The 21,913-nt window shown below is 44.5% G+C and overlaps 1 protein-coding gene and 1 long non-coding RNA gene across 19 annotated transcripts in view; one reads left to right on the plus strand and one right to left on the minus strand.

Moving 5' to 3' along the window:
* The window catches only part of LOC127007025 (uncharacterized), a 206,709-nt gene extending 203,956 nt beyond the window's left edge, over nt 1–2,753 (plus strand). For 15 of the 17 annotated variants that reach the window (XR_007760025.1, XR_007760028.1, XR_007760033.1 and 12 more), the window contains one exon: nt 2,607–2,753. Coding sequence is in view for 3 of the 17 variants with exons in the window: in XM_050877506.1 (XP_050733463.1) it covers nt 2,607–2,709 (103 nt within the window). In the remaining 14 variants the exon portion in view is untranslated. Of the gene's footprint in view, nt 1–696; nt 943–2,606 lie in introns of those variants that run through there. The other 2 variants (XM_050877509.1, XM_050877508.1) reach the window with 2 other exon arrangements.
* LOC127007027 (uncharacterized) overlaps nt 630–21,913 on the minus strand; it is a 63,957-nt gene continuing 42,673 nt past the window's right edge. Inside the window, exons 2-6 of one of the 2 annotated variants that reach the window (XR_007760035.1) lie at nt 7,804–7,895; nt 7,348–7,430; nt 3,880–4,025; nt 2,595–2,714; nt 630–1,522 (exon numbers count right to left, since the gene is read on the minus strand). This is a non-coding gene — a long non-coding RNA (uncharacterized LOC127007027). Of the gene's footprint in view, nt 1,523–2,594; nt 2,715–3,879; nt 4,026–4,704; nt 4,830–7,347; nt 7,431–7,803; nt 7,896–21,913 lie in introns of those variants that run through there. The other variant, XR_007760036.1, reaches the window with a different exon arrangement.

Raw genomic sequence — 21,913 nt, forward strand, 5'->3', positions numbered from 1 at the left:
GTGTCTGTGTGTGTGTGTGTGTGTGTCTGTGTGTGTGTGTGTGTGTCTGTGTGTGTGTGTGTGTGTGTCTGTGTGTGTGTGTGTCTGTGTGTGTGTGTGTGTGTGTGTGTGTGTGTGTGTGTGTGTGTGTGTGTCTGTGTGTGTGTGTGTGTGTGTCTGTGTGTGTCTGTGTGTGTGTGTGTGTCTGTGTGTGTGTGTGTGTGTGTGTGTGTGTCTGTGTGTGTGTGTGTGTGTGTGTGTGTGTGTTCGTGTTCCCGAAGGTTAATTAATGAAGACGCGTTCGAGTCATGAAAAATAAAAATATCCTTGCCATCTCAGCCCAAAAAAATACATCAACTTACTCAGACCATCTGTCTCCTCTCCTCTCCTCGTGAAAGACAATCCCAAAGTGGAAGAGGCCACACCAAGCTGCTGTCTTGAGCAAGTATGGATTCTGACATGCATACTCAACAATGGGAAGGTGGCCAGCATGGAGTTATTTAGTGGGAGTCCCTGTGAGTGTTGTATGGTGGGGGAGGCAACACAGTCCCCTGGAGTTTGCACTCATTGATTGAGTAGTGTAGAGAGCTGGGTGACAAAATTGAAAATACCTTGATTTGTTAAGATACACTAATTGACTTTTGCCATAATTGGATCAGTATGAGAAATTTATTTGTAAGTATGAATAATCTAGTACTAACTTCTCTTATCCTACAGCACGGCAGGGAACCAAGTCTCCGTGAAATTGTGTTTGCCAAGAACCGCCAGTTGTTGACAAGGGGGTCACAACAGCAGAACAGAAGTCACTTGGGGCTCTGCTAAGGCAAGCAGTAGGGGACAGGAGACTGTTTGAAGGGGGGGGCAAGTGAGACTGTACAAAAATCAAGGCAAATGGGTGGCTTTATGTCCTAGCTGACACTACAGCCCCAGGCAATACATTATATCATACAAACACCTGTCTCTTTCTAAAAATCCAATCTTGCTTGCCCTCCCTTTAAATAAGGTCCCTCCCTAGCAGAGCCCAAGTGTAACCTGGATACCATTGTTGTGACCCATAATGTTACTTGCCAGAGATGAGAGTGTCAAACTCAACACTCCTAGCAGTATAAAAACAGTACACAAAATTTAACCACAAGATAACAGCAACAGAATAAAAAAAGGATATATATAAGTGGGGAGAGTCTCTGCTCTTACACTTGCCCTGTTTGAAAACCAGTCTCCAGGATGGGTCACTGTGTTCAGGTTCTATTTATGAGACATTTTGCCGATAAGTCTCCTGTAACCCCATCCACCATGGCCCGGATGGTGATGAATGAACCGATGGCCAGACCAGAAGTTCTTTCATTGCTTTCAGAACCTCCTAAACACAAGGGGTATTCATAGTGGACAGTTACCAGACGACTTATCAGTGATAGGTCTCATAAATGGTTTGGGGGAACTGGTCTCCTCCAAGCATGCAGCAGCTGGAGACTCCATGGTGGGAGAAAGAGGTCCAGTACAACTTCCATCAGTAGCCTCTTCATTCTCTGCTTGCCCATCACCCCTGCAAAACAATATTCATTGATTGTACAGTTTTAAAAAGTAACAGTTCTAGCTAAGATAACCAATTGAAATTAATATACAAACGCTTAATTCAATTTCGACAAAAATGAGGATGCACTTGACTTAGAAAACTGATTCTGACAACTATATTAATGATTTTGATTACCGCACAATTTTTTAGAGCAAGAATGCTTTCTTTCCCTCTATATACATAATACAAGCAACTGTAGAAATGATGACACTAATAGTTTCAGTGGCTGTCAACCATTACCTAACCTATCAAAGGGTGAGACACATTTCTGAATGCTGTGTTGCGTGGGGCTGAATACTGCAATGTTTATTACACGATATTACTATACATAGTCCATTCACTTACATTAGATCCCTAACTTCTAGCCGAGTAAGTAAGGACGCTGCTGAACGGCTGTTGGTGAGCAGGGCGTCTGACATCTGTTGCCCAACACATTAATATTCAGAAAATGTTCAGGTTTCCTTACTCAGCTTATCTGTTACACAATATAGATAAATTTCATTGACTTCATTGGATTTGCCGGTGATTGTACAAGTATAACAATTTTCAAATCTTATTAGAATAAAAAAGTAATTACCATGAGAAGTCAGTGTTTAATGTTTATATCACTTTACTGATCAATATTTGAACAAATTTTAGAATAAAACATTTGTTCTCATACATAAAATCATCCTGAATACTATGGTGCCTTCAGATAAGTACGATATAAGGTGATGAGGAAGGATTTGTAAAAAGTGGTATAAGCATTACATGTTATTCTCTGCGTTATACTCACCATAGTTACTTTATTTATTACCTCGTTGACTTTCGAGAATCTAATCATACTTGCACAGCTACAGCTTAAACCAATGATGCCAACAAAATCTGCCTATCTTGTCTACCAGATGAGCTGCGTAAAGAAATATGAATAGTTTCTGAACCTCGGATAGTGTGTAGGGCGACGGAGATCTCAGACACCCCATCCACCAACAGCATCCTTACTCAGTTAGAAGCCAGGGATCCAGCTAAAGTGAATGGACGATAGAACACTCATTATGCTTACTTGTTCCATCAGACTGCCTGTGACCTGGGGACCTCAAGCACTCCCAGGACGGCGACTCCCTTGGTGGCGTTCATCTATGTCAGTCTGCAGCAACATTGACTTGAATGGTCGTTAATCTACCTATGGGATTATAAGCAATAGTTTACTTGATGATATTCTGCAATATTTAACCTGGTAGCAACCGGGATCATGTTTATTAATGGTCCCTCTAAGCGTAAAAAATGAGAAAAAATCATCACTTGCACAAACCATTTCATAATATATATCGAAGCATTTGTGATCAGTTTATGTATCATCTATTTGGGGGGGTTTAAATCGTTGCACAACTTTGGGCCGTCGCTGCTACCGGGTTAAGACCAATAAAAATTACCATAATGGAAACAGTTAGAACATCATAATTGACAGATGAAAACCTTTGGTGGTAAAACTACAGGATTACACAAATACTATGGAGATATGAAAAAGAGAACTAAATAAAAAAGTAAAATTATGTATTGTTTTCTTTTCCTTTTCTTATCAGTGTAGTTCTCTGGAGTTACAAGGTCTGCACATCCTTTTCAGTTAAATGATGAAAACTGACCACCGCTACATTTATTATAATTCATATTTAAGTTAACAAAGTGACATTAACTGAACAAACAGTAACCTATCGGCGTTGAATTAGTAACATACCTACTACAGCCACGAGTATTGACATGAGTAATGTAGTGGGGGGGTACTATTTTATATTAATTTTCTAACTGATTATTTGATATGTATTGAATTGTGGTAAATTACTGATCATAATAATTCGTAGAGACATCAGACAAATATTAAATCAATGCATGGCCATAAAGCTACGGTCACAAGTTAATGGTCGGAAAGTTTTGTTTAGCCGGTGCAACATTTGTGGTCATATACCGGAGAGAGACAGAAGGGGAAGGAATTATAGAAGGGAACAGATCCCAGGAAACGGGACACCCCCGATTAATACCTGGTACCCATTCACTGCTGGGTGGACAGGGGCGTAGGGTTTTGAAAAAGCCGCCCAAATTTCTCCATTCTGCCCGGGAATCGAACCCGGGCTCTCTCGGTTGTGAGCCGAATGTGTTAACCACAGCACCACGAAGCCCTGGTGATTACTTGGTATAGCAAAATAAAAAATAAAAATCAACAAGGGACAAGGGTGAATTTTTGGTTGATTTTTTTTTTCTTCAAGTTGACAGAAGTTACTAGTGTGTTCAAGCATTAAGGTATCAAAGAATATTACGGAACCATCTCTAAATCCCGGGCAAATCATTCTTACCTCATTTACAAGCACTCCAACACTCGCCTTGGATGCAGAACACCTTCAAGACCCCAGTAACAGGCAGCGGAGTGGTAATGGCAGCTCTCATTCTGCATTCCTTCTCCCCTTCCTCCTTTGGCTTGTTACCTCATCCTTCGTTTCACCTGTGGATAAAAGACGTACTAGTAAAACAGACAACGAAATTCACTCACTTGTAACTATCTCACCCCCTCTCCCTCCTCTAATTGGTTGTTACAGTAATACTAGACGACGGAACCCATATCCTTCTCATGTAACTATCTCACCCCCTCTACCTCCTCCAATAATAGGTTGTTACAGTAATACTAGACGACGGAACCCATATCCTTCTCATGTAACCATCTCACCCCCTCTCACTGCCTCGTAAAATACACCTTCGACCATTGCCTAATTTCAATACCTCAACCGTTCTCATTTTTCCCTACTGCCTCCCTCCTACTCCCAAGTCGCTTCATTACCTTTTCAACACCTCCTATCCAACTACCAGTCTCCTCTCGCCTAAAATGGCCATCACCCTTTGACTACTGAACAACCACTCTCCACCTCCCTTCTCTTCCTCACTCAATATATTACCGTACACATTAATCTAAATATATGGCCATAAAATTAATTCGCTAAATATATTGCCATGCAGATTTATATCCATTAAACACTGCCATAACTCTAAAAACTATCATACGCGCACACAAATAGTTTGGTTGTTAGGGATTATGTATACGCATTACATGTAAAAATGAGCGTGAGAAAGTGTACGGCATGACACAATGCTAATGACTACCTCGTAATGTAATGTTTAGAACTTACCTGTCCTGCCATTAGTAAAGGTATATAAGGTCACCGCCACCGCACACACACTCAAGCACACACCTTCCCTTCCCCACGACTCGCGTCCAAATACCTGAAGGACGATGATTTCCCTTCCACCTTCCTGTTTCCCCACTACCTCCCTTCCCTCCACCTCCACCTCTTCCTACCCTCCATCCTTCCTTCACCTCTCCCTCTCTCCCCCTCCCCCTTGTTAAGCTCGTTAGCCTTCTGACAAGCTGGTTAAATAGTTAGGTGTTTTACTAATATCTCAGTCAAGTGGGACAGGATAATTAATTGTTTCATCCCCTCCATCTCCCCCTACCGTCCATCCTCCCTTCTTCTCTCCCTGCCCCTTCTCCCCTCCCATCCATCCTCCCTTCTTCTCTCAGTCCCCCCCACACTTTGTTAACTCTCGTCCGCCATTTGATAAGCCGGTTAAATTGTTACTTGCTGTTCCGGCGCCTCAAGTGAAATAAGGTAATTGATGGCTCGTAATGAAGGTAAGGCACTATAATAAGAGAGAGAGAGAGAGAGAGAGAGAGAGAGAGAGAGAGAGAGAGAGAGAGAGAGAGAGAGAGAGAGAGAGAGAGAGAGAGAGAGAGAGAGAGAGAGAGAGAGAGAGAGAGAGAGAGAGAGAGAGAGAGCAGGCAAGATTCTGCACAAACAGCTGTAATACCTAAAGACTGCCGATTAATTATTTACGCATAACACATTTTTTTTTTTTTTCAAGAATATCCTCCGTTTGGATTTACGGGATCAGAACACGCGAGTTTTCGCCTGATCCATTTTTGTTTATTTATTGTAATGTGCTCACGGCCCCAAGCTTTCATTCGCGGTATTCCTGTCTGCTTCAATAGAGGAGCATGGGGACACACAGACGGCAGAATAGAACATAGTAAAAAAAAATAAAGAAATAAACTTACGACCCCGTCCCTTGAGGCTGAGAGGTAAATAGTCAAGGTCTCAATGGACTCTGATATCACGTGCTGTTGCAAAACGAAAAAGGTCCTCCCGATATCGACAGTGTGGCCAGCAGAGCCTCGGTGCCACGAATTTTCACTCTGCTTTTTCCGTACCCTTTACAAGCTTCAGAGGAACGGGAGTTTTTGGTCCGACAATAGCAGCGAGTCGTCCTCCGGGTTGCAAGAGACGCGGGGGTCGTGGGTAATATTCACTCCCTTCGCTATTGCCGGCAGCGAGACAAAAGCAATGACAACTTTAGTGCAGCTGTTCCTTCCCGTGACCTTCTGTGATATTAAGGTAGAAAATTGTAGAATATTCGGGCCGCTACGAGGAAGACATAAACAAAAGTAAATTCTGCAACTCGGTATAATGCTTTCCTGCTGACTCACATGAAAGACGGTAGACATTATTGAGAGAGAGAGAGAGAGAGAGAGAGAGAGAGAGAGAGAGAGAGAGAGAGAGAGAGAGAGAGAGAGAGAGAGAGAGAGAGAGAGAGAGAGAGAGAGAGAGAGAGACACAGAGAGAGAGAGAGAGAGAGAGAGAGAGAGAGAGAGAGAGAGAGAGAGAGAGAGAGAGAGAGAGAGAGAGAGAGAGAGAGAGAGAGAGAGAGAGAGAGAGAGAGCTGCGATGCATTTTTCGCTGGAGGAATCTCTAAACAAACTGCTGTTACGCTTCCTACTCAATCTCCTGATGCAAAATGAAGCCGACCGAGCTCAAGATTTATCCGTGGCGCTACAATTCGGGGTAAACCTTTATTCGGCACCTCCCGACTTCGGTCCCGCCCCACTGTAGCTCCGGCGATCACTCACCTCACTCCCATTTCGAGTCTTGTCAGCAGGAATTAATTTAAGCTTTAGATTCTCGCCGCATTTCTGTTTGCCCTAATTGCAGTTTCCCTTGGAGTTTTGGCATGCAGAACAGTTTTGCGAGGGTGAGACGGTGTGCGGATGCTTGGATGAGTGGGTTGATGTGCATCTGTTTGTGCGTGGTTGTGTGGTTGCGAGGAGTCGAGGGAGTGTCTCTAGAATCCTTAGGTGGTTGTGTATGGTGGAGGGGCAGGTGTATATTTGTTTTAGTCTGCTGTTATTGGTAGTCCCTTCATTTCTCCCTCCCACGGAATAACAAAGACGTCTTAGGTTGGGTTCCTGTCCCTCGCATGTATTCAAGCGGTCGACCTGCGACTACAGAACAGCCTCTTCCCACCCCCTGCCTCATCTTAGCTCTCCCAGACGCGATTCCTGTGTTTTGCCACCTCGTGTTGAGAATCAGGAATGGACTGTTTAAGAAATAAGTACTTCTACCTATAAAAATAGAAAAAAATACCTTCAATATCTATTAGTAATCATATTTAAGTATCGAGAGTGATTTACACAGTATTGCCTCGCAGCCTCACGATGAATTCAGAGCAATATCAAGTCTAGTGTGGATACAAAAAGAATATTCTGTCAGCACAGTATGACTTCCACCGCGCCCTAATCACGCTACGCAATTAGGAGTGTGTACGTTGAGCGCAAAAGGAATATTAAAAAAAAAGAAATGCAGAGAAAGAAAAAGTAAAAATTCAAGGAAAAACGAGAAAAAGGCTGCTGTGAGTTTTACATGCAAGCAAACCCTTTTACCAGGCTCATGATGTAAATACTTTGTTAATAGCTTCCGTAAGAATAGTGGAAACCCTACCTTAAGCTCCAGCAAGTCCCGTGAGCTGCTAATGGTGGTGGAGGTTGGCTCCGGAGTAGTCAACACTGAGTCCATTCGCCGCGCTGTGTGATGAAGCAACACAACATAACAGTGCAAACACGAATGATGGGTATGCACACACTGCTTGCTATGATTATCTCCCGCCATTTATCATCATTATTATTATTACTGTTGCTATTATCATCATCATTATTATTATTATTATTATTATTATTATTATTAGTAGTAGTAGTAGTAGTAGTAGTAGTAGTAGTAGTAGTGGTGGTAGCAGTAGTAGTGGTATTATTATTATTATTAGTATTATTATTATTATTAGTAGTAGTAGTAGTAGTAACATTATAACTACTACGGCTGCTGCTGCTGCCAAGTGACTATTACTTATACTACTACTACTACTACTACTTTATTAATGCCAACATAATCTTCTTGTCTTACCTTTGTTATCATTCTCAGTGGTAATTGTTTATCTCGGGCGTGCTTGCAGCCCTGCCAGCGTGTGTTCCACTAAGAGCGCTGCTACACAAAACCTGGGTAGAGTTAAGTTGAAATTTAAAGATCCGTCAATGTACTGTTTGAGGATATTCGACAAGTACTGTCAATATAATACTCTCATTCTCCTTTATTTTCCTTTCGCAGTATTTAGTATTGATCTCTCTCTCTCTCTCACACACACACACACACACACACACACACACACACACATGGCATTAACTAAGGCAACACTGTGTATATTTCTCTCTCTTTTTACAGTCGCCAGCCCCTTTTCTAATGCAAAATACATTCCGCTTCATATTCCACAAACGTTGTCGCTCTCTAAATAAAGACGGACACAGTTAATCTTATTATTGTACGTTCTTTACAATTGTCTACGAGAAATTACTTTGCCTTTCCACCAGCACACACGAACCATTCTGCGTTACACTACACTCGCAACACACGCACGCACGCATTTCGGTTACTTAATATTTTGCGCACGTCACTATAAGGGTCGTATTATAAGACATTTCGTCGTCCAAGAACTCATATTTGACAAGGCTTTCGTAGAAGTTGTGGGCATTTCCAGTAGTTTTATGGCCCCGTCGGTAATTTGGGCATTTCCAGTAGTAGTTTTATGGCCCCGTCGGTAATTTGGGCATTTCCAGGAGTAGTTTTGTGGCCCCGTCGGTAATTTGGGCATTTCCAGGAGTAGTTTTATGGCCCCGTCGGTAATTTGGGCATTTCCAGGAGTAGTTTTATGGCCCCGTCGGTAATTTGGGCATTTCCAGGAGTAGTTTTATGGCCTGTCGGTAATTTGGGCATTTCCAGGAGTAGTTTTGTGGCCCCGTCGGTAATTTGGGCATTTCCAGGAGTAGTTTTATGGCCCCGTCGGTAATTTGGGCATTTCCAGGAGTAGTTTTATGGCCCCGTCGGTAATTTGGGCATTTCCAGGAGTAGTTTTATGGCCACGATGGTAATTTGGGCATTTCCAGGAGTAGTTTTATGGCCCCGTCGGTAATTTGGGCATTTCCAGGAGTAGTTTTATGGCCCCGTCGGTAATTTGGGCATTTCCAGTAGTAGTTTTATGGCCCCGTCGGTAATTTGGGCATTTCCAGTAGTAGTTTTATGGCCCCGTCGGTAATTTGGGCATTTCCAGGAGTAGTTTTGTGGCCCCGTCGGTAATTTGGGCATTTCCAGGAGTAGTTTTATGGCGTCGTAATTTGGGCATTTCCAGGAGTAGTTTTGTGGCCCCGTCGGTAATTTGGGCATTTCCAGGAGTAGTTTTATGGCCCCGTCGGTAATTTGGGCATTTCAGGAGTAGTTTTATGTCTGTCGGTAATTTGGGCATTTCCAGGAGTAGTTTTATGGCCCCGTCGGTAATTTGGGCATTTCCATGAGTAGTTTTATGGCCCCGGCGGTAATTAGGGCATTTCCAGGAGTAGTTTTATGGCCACGATGGTAATTTGGGCATTTCCAGGAGTTTTAGTCTTGATGGTACTTGGGCATTTCCAGGAGTAGTTTTATGGCCCCGTCGGTAATTTGGGCATTTCCAGGAGTAGTTTTATAGCCCCGTCGGTAATTTGGGCATTTCCAGTAGTTTTATGGCCCCGTCGGTAATTTGGGCATTTCCAGGAGTAGTTTTATGGCCCCGTCGGTAATTTGGGCATTTCCAGGAGTAGTTTTATGGCCCCGTCGGTAATTTGGGCATTTCCAGGAGTAGTTTTATGGCCCCGTCGGTAATTTGGGCATTTCCAGGAGTAGTTTTATGGCCCCGTCGATAATTTGGGCATTTCCAGGAGTAGTTTTATGGCCCCGTCGGTAATTTGGGCATTTCCAGGAGTAGTTTTATGGCCCCGGTGGTAATTTGGGCATTTCCAGGAGTAGTTTTATGGCCCCGGCGGTAATTTGGGCATTTCCAGTCGTAGTTTTATGGCCCCGGCGGTAATTTGGGCATTTCCAGGAGTAGTTTTATGGCCCCGTCGGTAATTTGGGCATTTCCAGGAGTAGTTTTATGGCCCCGTCGGTAATTTGGGCATTTCCAGGAGTAGTTTTATGGCCCCGTCGGTAATCTGGGCATTTCCAGGAGTAGTTTTATGGCCCCGGCAGTAATTAGGGCATTTCCAGGAGTAGTTTTATGGCCCCGATGGTAATTTGGGCATTTCCAGGAGTAGTTTTATGGCCCCGTCGGTAATTTGGGCATTTCCAGGAGTAGTTTTATGGCCCTGGTGGTAATTTGACCCTTCCTCTGTACCATGAACCTGAAGAAACGCTCATTAGAACCCGACGGACCCCCTCTTTGACCTTTAGAAATAGCTGATATGAGAGGCCAAAGTGTCTTATAATACTTACCTAAACGGAGCGTACACCATCTATAGCAGCGGTGTAGCGAAGGGGTTCCAGGATAGAAGCACACGCTACTTCATCGCCCGCTTTCTCGCCCTCAGTGAACCGCTACCAAGATACATAATTTCGTCGCCACAGCATGAAGTCATAGGACCGTAAGCTAGACTGATTAATCACAAGGGTTCCCTCTGAGCTTTGCTACCTTCTTACCGAGTCAAATTACCTCCCCGCTGAGCCACACTGGGCCACATTACATCCCCGTGCACAGAGCCACACTACTTCTTCATGCACTGAGTCACACTACCTCCTCATAAAAGATCATTACCTTCCCATTGAGTCACACTATAAGATTGAGTCACACTACCCATACAGCCACACTACTTATTCATGCATTGAGTCACACTATCTCCTCATAAAAGAACATTACCTTCCCACTGAGTCACACTATAAGACTGAGTCACACTATACCCATACAGCCACACTACCTCAACGCTGAACCATGCCACCTCAGCACTGTGCCACACTACCTCCCATCCAGCCATACTACCTCTTAAGAAGCCAGTCTTTCACTCCATTAAGCCACAGTAGCTTCGTGATGAGGCATACGATCTTCATTACTGAGCCACATTCCCTTCATTCTGAGCCACACTATCTTACCAATGAGCCAGCAAGCACATCTATTTCTATCTTTCCTCTCCCTCCTTCCTTCCTTCCTCCCTTCCTTCCCTTCTTCCCTCCTTCTCTCTTCAAGGCCACGTTATCTGGTAATAGCAGTTCCTTCACCTCCAGGCTCTCCCTCGTCCCTTCCAATTTGACGCGATGATGGTGAATTAATCCGAAGATATCCATATTTTTTCCTCCCGCCTCCCGAGGTAATAACCCTGGCTCGGGAAGCTCCGCCAACGCATCTGCTAATTTACACCATTCCACTCGTCCCTTTCCCTCTCCCTCTCTCTCTCTCCTCCTCACTTTCTCGCTCCACCTCGCCTGCTTCTCTTTTCCTTCATTCCTTCGCCTGTATTTTTCACTTCATTCGTTAGTCATGAATTTCCTCCTCCGTACGTATTCGCTTGAGCCTTTCCCATCCCTATTTTTAGACTTCATTTCTCTTTCACAGTATTTAGTAATGATCTCTCTCTCCCTCTCTCTCACACTCACACTCACACACACACACACACGCCAGAATAACTAAGACAACACCGTATATTCGCCACATCGCCTGACGCAGCCGGTGGAAGGAGCCGCGCTGTGCAAACCTCCTCGCGATTAATGTATACTGAGGTGAGACAGACAAGGCGGCTCTAGTATCTCCGCTTCACTGTAATGTAGCCTAGAGGGTGGGAAGGTGAGAGTGTACACGGCAGACGCACTGACTGACTGGCTGACTAACTGACTGGCTGGTTGGGTGAGTGGGAGGGGGATGGGTGAGCGGCAGACACATTGACTGACTGACTGACTGGGTGAATGACTGACTGTGTGCCTGCAAGGGAGGGAAGGTGAAAGGGTGAACGGCAAATACATTAACTGACTGGGCGACTGACTGGCTGACTGGGTGACTGCATGGGAGGGAAGGTGAATGGATGAACGGCAGATACATTAACTGACTGTCTGGGTGAATGACTGATTGACTGGGTGACTGCAAGGGAGGGAAGGTGAAAGGGTGAACGGCAGATACATTAACTGACTGACTGGGTGACTGTTTGGGAAGGTGAAAAAGTGAACTACAGATACATTAACTGACTGCATGGGTGACTGACTGACTGACTGACTGGCTGACTGAATGAATGAATGAATGACTGCATGAATGAATGAATGGACGGATGAATGGAAATTAAATATTTTGAGCGGAAACTTTCAATGTTTATTTTCTCAACTTAATTAGTTTTAGTAATTATTCGAGCTCTATCGCGGGAAAAAAAAGTTTATTTCCATCACTAAATTCAGGCGAGAGCACACGCGCACACGCACACACACACACACACACACACACACACACACACACACACACACACACAACGAACCCGAATCCGATTCCATTCATTATGTTTGCGGGCCTGTGATTGGGTTGAGCCTTGGGAGAATGTTGGTTTGAATTAATTCTCGGTCTGGCTCTCGGGACGTGCGATCAGGGAATAATTCAAACTTAATACTTCAGCAAATGACGTGATAATATTCGAGGATAAAAAGTTACGTATGTACAAAGGACTAAACTAACATTCACATATTCACCTGAGGATGCTTCCATATGTCTTTGGCGAATACATGTCAATCCTTTTTTGGGATGTTTCGATAACCAACAAACACACAAATTAACGTAGCGACGAAAACATTATCGCCCTCCTAAGTACGCCGAGTGGAGCGGTAAGATATAGCTTAGTTTAAAATACATGTAAATTTGCTCTTAAATTAAACAAAGAAAAGGCTCCACTGACCCCGAGGCTTCGCTGCAGCACCACTCCTTCCTCGCCGCCGGGATGACCTATCGAGCGCCGTGAGCGGAGGGACGTGCGTTCTCTCAGCGCCCACGTCTGTGTCTCCACGGCGGCTGTGTCCAAATTGATGGTCCGACCCAGATGTGGCACCAGAGAGCCTGCATCACCCCTCCGAGACTCCACCATCACGCACATGCCGGTCACGGAGTCACCCCAATATCTCTCCGCCGCCCCCAACACAGGACACTTTAGGGAGCAGCTGCATCAATACCTGCCTCGCGCCAGCCCTCCACACCCGACCCAGCGCCGTCTCTCTCGTGATTCCTTGATACAAAAAGTTTTCCTATAGAGTCCATCATCACGGGCATCTTCAATATCTACCCGAGAAGGAAAAGGATATCTTGTATTGGTCCATGTCCTCGTATTTACTTTGCATCCAGACTTCGAGAGATAAAAGTTATAGCAATGGCAATTTTCCTTCCCTTTTCATAGTCTTTCAAGGTAACAGGAGGAAAATGGACAGTGCAGAAATGGACTGTCGATGGCGTGAGTAAAATAAAATTACAGATGAACCGGATATATCAGTGTGAGATGAGGCAATAACGTCTGCACTGCCTCCATATTCACGCCTCGTTAGCTCTTACAAAATAATGCCTACAAATATATATATAAAAAAATACACATATAAGTAAAGAAAACATGGATCGGCTTTTCCTCGTTATTTTTAACTAGGATTGATTTCACTGTTGTCGTTTTTTTTAAGTTCCATCGTTTTATAATGGTTCCCGCTCTTCCCCGTGCTGAAAACGAGGAGCAGCTGCGTCACCGCGTGGAGGGTTCTCGTCCATAGCAATCAGAGCAAAATGCCAATCGCCGATAACATATCAGTTTCGTGTGTGTGTGTGTGTGTGTGTGTGTGTGTGTGTGTGTGTGTGTGTGTGTGTGTGTCACGTCCCTTCCCCTACACAAAAATAGAATGACAATAATATATAAATGAACGGTTTATTGCGTAGGTGACTATGTACCTATGAGTAGCAACTGGAAATCACACATAGCTACACCTGAATAATTAAACTGAGTGAATAAAATAAAGAATACATGTTAGAAGAGAGTAAAGCGGTGAACCTATTCATTTACGTTAAGAAATTAAAAATATATACTCGAAAATAGTTCAAAAAGTATAGGAAATAGATAGAATTACTAATAAACAAAAGAAAATCATTAACAACCAGTAATTAGAGATATAAAAAGTAAAAATTGTGAAAATATTACTTCATGGAATATAAAAAACAGTATATATCATGAACATAGATGTAAATTTAAGTGGGAGACTTGGCTACGGAAAGGATGGGGGTTTTGTACGTATCAATCGGTCTATATGGGTACGTGGCATCGCTGTACTCCCGGTTGTTCCTCATAGGGCACCGACACAGCCGCACTTTAAGGTGAGTTATACTATAGGTGGAGTATGTTTCATTGTCGGACGGTCATCCTGGTGTGAGGAATCTCGGGTGAAGGTTGGCGAGTATTGTCACGGGTGTTGCCAAGGCGTCTGGAGAGTTTGTAAATGGTCTGCACTCGGCGAGACAACTGGATAAGGCTTTTGGTTCGAGGAATGATAGAAATACATAACTACAGTCTTGTTTAAGTTGACGGTGTTTGTGGTGGCTCAGTTTGTGGAGGTGTTTGTTGTAATAGTTTGGGGAGGAGTTGTCGATGCAGACTGATAAGGTTTTTGGCTCGAGGAAAGGTGGAAATACATAACTACAGTCTTGTTTAAGTTGACGGTGTTTGTGGTGGCTCAGTTTGTGGTGTTTGTTGTAATAGTTTGGGGAGGAGTTGTCGATGCAGACTGATAAGGTTTTTGGCTCGAGGAATGGTGGAAATACATAACTTCAGTCTTGTTTTAGTTGACGGTGACGGTGTTTGTGGCGGCTCAGATTATGGAGGTGTTTGTTGTAATAGTCTGAGTAGTTGTCGATGCAGACGTCTATAGTAGAGGCATTATAAAGCTTCCACCTGTTGAGTTTATTACATTGGGCATCATTAGGAGCAGCGAGTAGCGGGATTTTTTATGATTGTTTCCTTTTTTTTGTGCCCTTGAGCTGTCTCCTTTGTTGTAAAAAAAAAAAAAAAAAAAAAGCCCTCCGTACTTGTGTATTGTATGCCTAATAACTACGCGATAATTTTATGAGAATTTGTTCTGTACTCCGACCTTATCACGAGTCCCGTCAAACATGAAATATTATGATTACCCAAAAGCAGCGGGAATATTAATTAAAACGTTCTTCAAAGGGTGGCAGTGGTTCGCCCAACGTTCCCGAGATGTTTCTACGAATTAATATCTCGCGAGAAATGTGATCAAACGCATCTCTAGCCGGTCATATTGGCTATTAGGGAGGAAAACCCCGGTAATAAGAATCGGGAAACAATATCACTCCGGGTGTGTTACTGGATAAAAGTAATCCGGAAGCAGTTTGCGGGAAAAACAAATTTGCCGTTTGTTTCCCATGATACGAAAAAAAAAATCAATTACACTGCGTGACCCTGTGTGTGTGTGTGTGTGTGTGCAATAAGTCCACAGATTGAATCACCGGAGCCTGTAAACACACACACACACACACACACACACACACACACACACACACACACACACACACACACACACACACACACACACACACTCTCTTTCACTTTAAGTAACTAACTCGATGTCAACATGTAAAGGGCATATCACTCGCGTTTAATGAGGCTTTTAAAGTAACAAATACTAATAAAAGTGACGTACCGGAACAATCTCTAAGCCATCGTTGCATCTAGGCCGCGCATGACATAGAGCAGATAGACACACATTGCATACAGTCAAAACAAACTAATCATAACACCATTTGACCGATGAAATATTTAACTGGTCCCAAAAAATAGCATATCGATATTAAGAAAATCAGCCCCGTGAGATTAAGAGATGCTTGAGCACTGACGACAATGAGCATCAGAGTCAAACGGTAAAAGGACGAATTGTAAACAGTCACTCAATCTTGGTGACAACTTTGCGGCCGTTTCTTGTCAGCCACCCAACATGGAGTAGACGTGACAGGCTTCGGACAACCTGACTGGCAGATGTCCTGTTACCCGCTTTCTGTCACGCCTCCTGTTCCTTCCAGTCCATTACCTTGTGTGTGTGGTGGTGGTGGTGGGGGGAGGGTATCTCTGTGGTCTTGGAGGGGTTCATTAATTAATATCTGCAGGGGATAGTACAGCTTCTCTCTCCATCTATGCCACTTAAAACGATTTAGCTATATTTATGTGTATTCTCTCTCTCTCTCTCTCTCTCTCTCTCTCTCTCTCTCTCTCTCTCTCTCTCTCTCTCTCTCTCTCTCTCTCTCTCCGTTATTTTTTTTCTTTTCATTTCTTCCGCTTTTTTTTTTTTTTTTTTTTTGGTTCACTTCTCTTTTCCTCCGCTCCATCTCGCGCATTCCGTCACTCCGCCTGTTCTCTGTGTTTGGTCTTTTTCTTTAATCATCCGCCCTTTGTTGCTTTCCGCTGCACACGCCTGAATTACACTCCACACACACACACACACACACACACACACACACACACACACACACACACAACCCACCCCTGCTGTCTCATTCTAAGCCTGTGGTATATCCCAATGGTTCGCGGCGCTGGCTTTCTTGCACTCTGTTTCACTCCACTCGGCTCAGAAACGTAGTGTTATACCCCCTTTATTTTTTCATTCAAGAACACAGTGTTACAGTCCTCCGCGATTCTGGGTCCGCCGCTTCACAACGTTCTCCTAAATTCCGCTGCAGTCTTCCGCTTCCCTTTCCCTTCCCTCATCGGTAGCATGGCGCCCTGTGTTCTACGTGATGTGCTCTACTGTGCTGCGCCTCGCCTCACTCAGTGCCCCTGGGAATGAGAAGGAAGGGAGAGAGAAGCAAGAGGGCGGGAAGGAGAGTATAGGAGGAAGGAAGGGGGGAGCGAGAGGGTGGCAAGGAACACAGAAGGAGAAATGAGAGTACGTATGCGAGTCTATTTGCAATGTTATCACAGGAAGCAGGAGGGACTGTGAATCAATGTTGCCAGATTGTCGTACTCAACCGCTTATATTTCCCGACTTCCTACCCCAAAACTGTCTTCTGGGCTCCAATAACGAAACTCATTTATAGTTATCGTTAAAAGAGTTAGATCCTGGTGTTTCTTGGCAATAGTTAGGCGTCAGAAACCGGTAAATACTATGCTCTGAGTACGATAATCTGGTAGGAGGGACTGTGAATTAACGTTGCCAGATTGTCGTACTCAGCCGCTTATATTTCCCGACTTCCTGCCTCAAAACTGTCTTCTGGGCTCCAATAACGAAACTCATTTATAGTTATCGTTAAAAGAGTTAGATCCTGATGTTTCTTGGCAATAGGTAGGCGTCAGAAACCGGTAAATACTATGCTCTGAGTACGATAATCAAGCAACGGTGACTGTGAATTAACGTTGCCAGATTGTCGTACTCAGCCGCTTATATTTCCCGACATCCTACCCCCAAACTGTCTTCTGGGCTCCAATAACAAAACTCATTTATAGTTATCGTTAAAAGTTTGACCCTGATGTTTCTTGGCAATAGTTAGGCGTCAGAAACCGGTAAATACTATGCTCTGAGTACGATAATCAAGCAACGGTGACTGTGATTGTCTTTACGAAGGTCCATGTAAGCCTTCCGATTCTCCTTAACCTTGCCATCACTCAACCTGTTTATTGACTCCCTATGGTCTTCTCTCTTACGTCATCCCCTTCAAGCCATTTCCTTAGTCATCCCCTTCAAACCATTTCCTTAGTCATCCCCTTCAAACCATTTCCTTAGTCATCCCCTTCAAACCATTTCCTTAGTCATCCCCTTCAAACCATTTCCTTAGTCATCCCCTTCAAACCATTTCCTTAGTCATCCCTTCAAACCATTTCCTTAGTCATCCCCTTCAAACCATTTCCTTAGTCATCCCCTTCAAACCATTTCCTTAGTCATCCCCTTCAAACCATTTCCTTAGTCATCCCCTTCAAACCATTTCCTTAGTCATCCCCTTCAAACCATTTCCTTAGTCATCCCCTTTCACTTTATCCACATCTCTGTACGTCCCTCAAGCTTTACCACGTCACCCGCTTACCTCAAGAGACCCTTCAGATCCATCCTCAAAGTCCTTCCTCTTCCCTCTTCTTCCAATCCTTCCTTCAGTATAAGTCTTTACTCGTTTTTTTGATTCACTGTTTTGCCCCTTTCTTTAATCCGATTCCCTTCCATTCCTTCCTCCAGATCCAGCCTCTGATTCTCTTCCTCCTCTTCCTCCTTTCCCTCCTTCCCTTCCCTCCCCTCTCAGACCCTCTCTCTTCTCTCTTCTTCCAATCCTTCCTTCTGTATAAGTCTTTACTCGTTTTATTGATACACTATTTTGCCCCTTTCTTTAATCCGATTCCCTTCCATTCCTTCCTCCAGATCCAGCCTCTGATTCTCTTCCTCCTTTCCCTCCTTCCTTTCCCTCCCCTCTCAGACCCTCTCTCTTCTCTCTTCTTCCAATCCTTCCTTCAGTATACGTCTGTACTCGGTTCTTTTGATACACTGTTTTGCCCCTTTCTTTAATCCTATTCCATTCCTTCCTCCAGATCAAGCCTCTGATTCTCTTCCTCTCCTTCCTCCTTTCCCTCCTTCCCTTCCCTCCTCTCTCAGACCCTTTCTCTTCTCTCTTCTACCAATCCTTCCTTCAGTATAAGTCTTCCTTTGGTTCTTTGATACACTGTTTTGCCCATTTCTTTAATCCTATTCCCTTCCATTCTTTCCTCCAGATCCAGCCTCTGATTCTCTTCCTCCTCTTCCTCCTTTCCCTCCTTCCCTTCCCTCCTCTCTCAGACCCTTTCTCTTCTCTCTTCTACCAATCCTTCCTTCAGTATAAGTCTTCCTTTGGTTCTTTGATACACTGTTTTGCCCCTTTCTTTAATCCTATTCCATTCCTTCCTCCAGATCCAGCCTCTGATTCTCTTCCTCCCCTTCCTCCTTTCCCTCCTTCCCTTCCCTCCTCTCTCAGACCCTTTCTCTTCTCTCTTCTACCAATCCTTCCTTCAGTATAAGTCTTCCTTTGGTTCTTTGATACACTGTTTTGCCCATTTCTTTAATCCTACTCCCTTCCATTCTTTCCTCCAGATCCAGCCTCTGATTCTCTTCCTCCTCTTCCTCCTTTCCCTCCTTCCCTTCCCTCTTCCCCTCCCCCCGGTCGCCCTCAGCAATGTGGTTACTTTACACTCCTCGTTATATAGCGGATTCCGTGGCCCAGTCTCGTTCAATACCCTCTTTGGCACTTCCCCTTTCCTCCTCCTTCGCCTCTTCCTCTCCTCCCCATTCTCCTCGCCCTCCTCCATGCAGCCTTGAATCCTTTCCCTTCCTCCTCCCTTTCATTCGTCCCCTCTGCCGCACCTTCTCTGCCATAATCCTCTTGCCATTCATAGCGTATCTTCCCCCTCTTCCTCGTTCACACTTCTTTCTTTCCGCTATACGTAATCTTCTTTCTCTGTATCTCCCATCGCCTTGCTCACTCGCTCTATCTCTCCCTTTGCTCCCCTGTCATTCCTTCCCCTCTCCTGCTCGGCGTCTAGTCCTTCACTCCTCCTCGTCTCAGCCCCCTCGTCAGACTCGTCCCTTCCATATTGGTCGTTTTTTATGCAAGACTTCCCTCTACCTCTCTCTCTTTCTTCATTTTATGTGTGGGGGGAGGTAGACAGACATAGACAGATAGACACAGGTAGATAGATAGATAGACAGAGAGAGAGAAAGCGGGAGAGAGTGCTTCGTTTCACTTCCAAAGAGAGTTTTTTTGGCCCAGAATGGCTCAGGTTTGTCGCCCGAGGACTGTTTTTACCAAGCATTTGTTTTCCCGAAGAAACAGAAGCCAGGTGGCGCTGGTTGGGAGCGGTAAGGGGGGGGGGGGGGAGCGTCGTTAGTCCAAGGTTAAGGGTGTATTTTTAGTGGTTCCTTCCTCCCCTATTGTTGTGATTAAGAGAGCCACCCCTCACACTGAAAGCTCCTCCTCTCTCCCCTCCTCTTCTTAGCTCCCTCTTCCTTCCCTCTGTTGTCCCGCTTCACATCCATTGCTTCAAACGACCTATTTCTCTTTCTCCTCTTCCCTCGCTTCCTTCTCTTCCTTCCTTCCGTTTTCTTCCCTTTCCTCCTCCTCCTCCTTTTCGTTTCTCTTCTCTCCTTTCCTTCTTTCTTTACATCTCCACTTCTTCCTCTTCCTTTCTTCCGTTGTCGTCCTTATATCATCAACCATCCCCTAACATTGACCTTCTTCTTCCTCCTCCTCCTCCTCCTCGTTTTCCTTCTCTTCTCTCCCTTCCTTCTTTCTTTACATCTCCGCTTCTTCCTCTTCCTTTCTTCCGTTGTCGTCCTTATATTATCAACCATCTGAACATTAACCTCCTTCTTCCCTTTCCTCCTCCTCCTCCTCCTTCTCTTCTCCCTTCCTTCTTTCTTTACATCTCCACTTCCTCCTCTTCCTTCCTTCCGTTGTTGTCCTTATATCATCAACCATCCTCTATCTTTGACCTCTTTCTTCACCTTCCTCCTCCTCCTCCTCCTCCTTCTCGTTTTCCTTCTCTTCTCCCTTCCTTCCTTCTTTACATCTCCACTTCCTCCTCTTCCTTCCTTCCGTTGTCGTCCTTATATTATCAACCATCTTCTGACATTGACCTCCTTCTTCCCTTTCCTCCTCCTTCGTCTCCTTTTCCTTCTCTTTTCTTCCTTCATTCCTTTCTTCTCTATGTCTCTAATTCCTCCTCTTCCTCCACTCGGCTGCCTCTTCCTTCCTTTTGGTGTCCTCCTTACCAACCATTCCCATTCCTCCTCTTCCTCCTTCTCCTTTTCCTTCTCTTCTCTCCCTTCATTTCTTTCTCCTCTACGTCTCCACTTCCTCCTCTTCCTCTACTAGGGTCCCTCGTCCTTCCTTCTGGTGTCCTCCTTACCTACCATAACCTGAACATCGACCTCTTTCTTCCTCCGTCTCCTCCACCTCTTCATTCTCCTTCCTTCCTTCTCCCTCTCTCCCTCACTGCCATTCCCTTTCAAAATTCATTCCATACACTGTGACCCGTTTTCTCTCCCTTCTCTTCCACCCCTTCCGTTCCTCCATTCCCTCCTGTCCTGTCCCTCTCCCCCTCCTCCTCTTCGTCTCATCCTTTTCCTCGCAAGCGCCTCGTTATTTGGATATACTCTCTGGTAATGTTTTTTTGAAGAAGTCAGACCGATCAGCTTACTTGTTTGTGCTACGTTACTGAAGCGCGTGCGTAGTGGTAGTAGTAGTAGTAGTAGTAGGAGTCGCTGTAGTAGTAGCAGATAAAATAACATTAGTCTCCTCCCGAAACTGACCCCTCTTTCGGCCACCTCTTTTGATTCTTTATAGGAGCAGCGAATAGCGGGCTTCTTTTATATTATTGTTTGCTTTTTTTTGTGCCCTTGAGCTGTCTCCTTTGTTGTAAAAAAAAAATAACTATCAACAATTCATATTACTACAGCTCTATGTCATTTATTTCTCAGCCACTGCACCCCTTCGAAGAGAGAATAAAGTTCCATAAATGTGAGCGAGAGAGGCGTGATGAATTGAATGTACAGCGCAAGGGGACAGGCGGCGTAAAAGTGAAGAGGGACACTAATTCAACATGTAGAATACAATCATTTCACAATCAAACAAACAAATAAATAAACAAACAAAGACCAGACGAATAACATGCACAACACTAGACGCAAAAATAATACACTGGAAGGGGAAGACGAGAAACGCAAAAACAAGCGAAAAGAAAAATCGTTGTAAAAGAGAAAACAACACTGGAAGGAGTAAATGGCAGGAAAAATAAAAATGCGGTGAAGGGGAAATGATTTTGTCCCCTCACACCCTTCCCTCCTCACGTGGTGGTGGTGGTGGAGGTGGTGGACGCAGGGAGAGAAGGTGGTGGAGACGGTGATGGTGGTGGTGGTGGTGACGATATTGGCAGTGTGTGTTGGCGATAGTGATGAAATTAGTATCGATGTTCACGGACGAGGAAATGGTGGTGATGCTGGTGTTGGTAGTGGCGGTGATGGGATGGTGATAGTAGTGTTATGGTGTTAGTGTAGTGTAAAGCCGTACTTACACGCCAACACACTGCACTCACTCACTCACCATGCACCTCAACCCTTTGGTACGATGGGGCAGGGTTCGGTAGCTTGAGGAAATGGGTGGTGCTAAGGGTGACCTGGGTGAGGAGGAAGGTGGGTGGGTGAG

Source organism: Eriocheir sinensis, chromosome 34 (assembly GCF_024679095.1).
Source record: "Eriocheir sinensis breed Jianghai 21 chromosome 34, ASM2467909v1, whole genome shotgun sequence".
NCBI classification, from domain to species: domain Eukaryota; kingdom Metazoa; phylum Arthropoda; class Malacostraca; order Decapoda; family Varunidae; genus Eriocheir; species Eriocheir sinensis.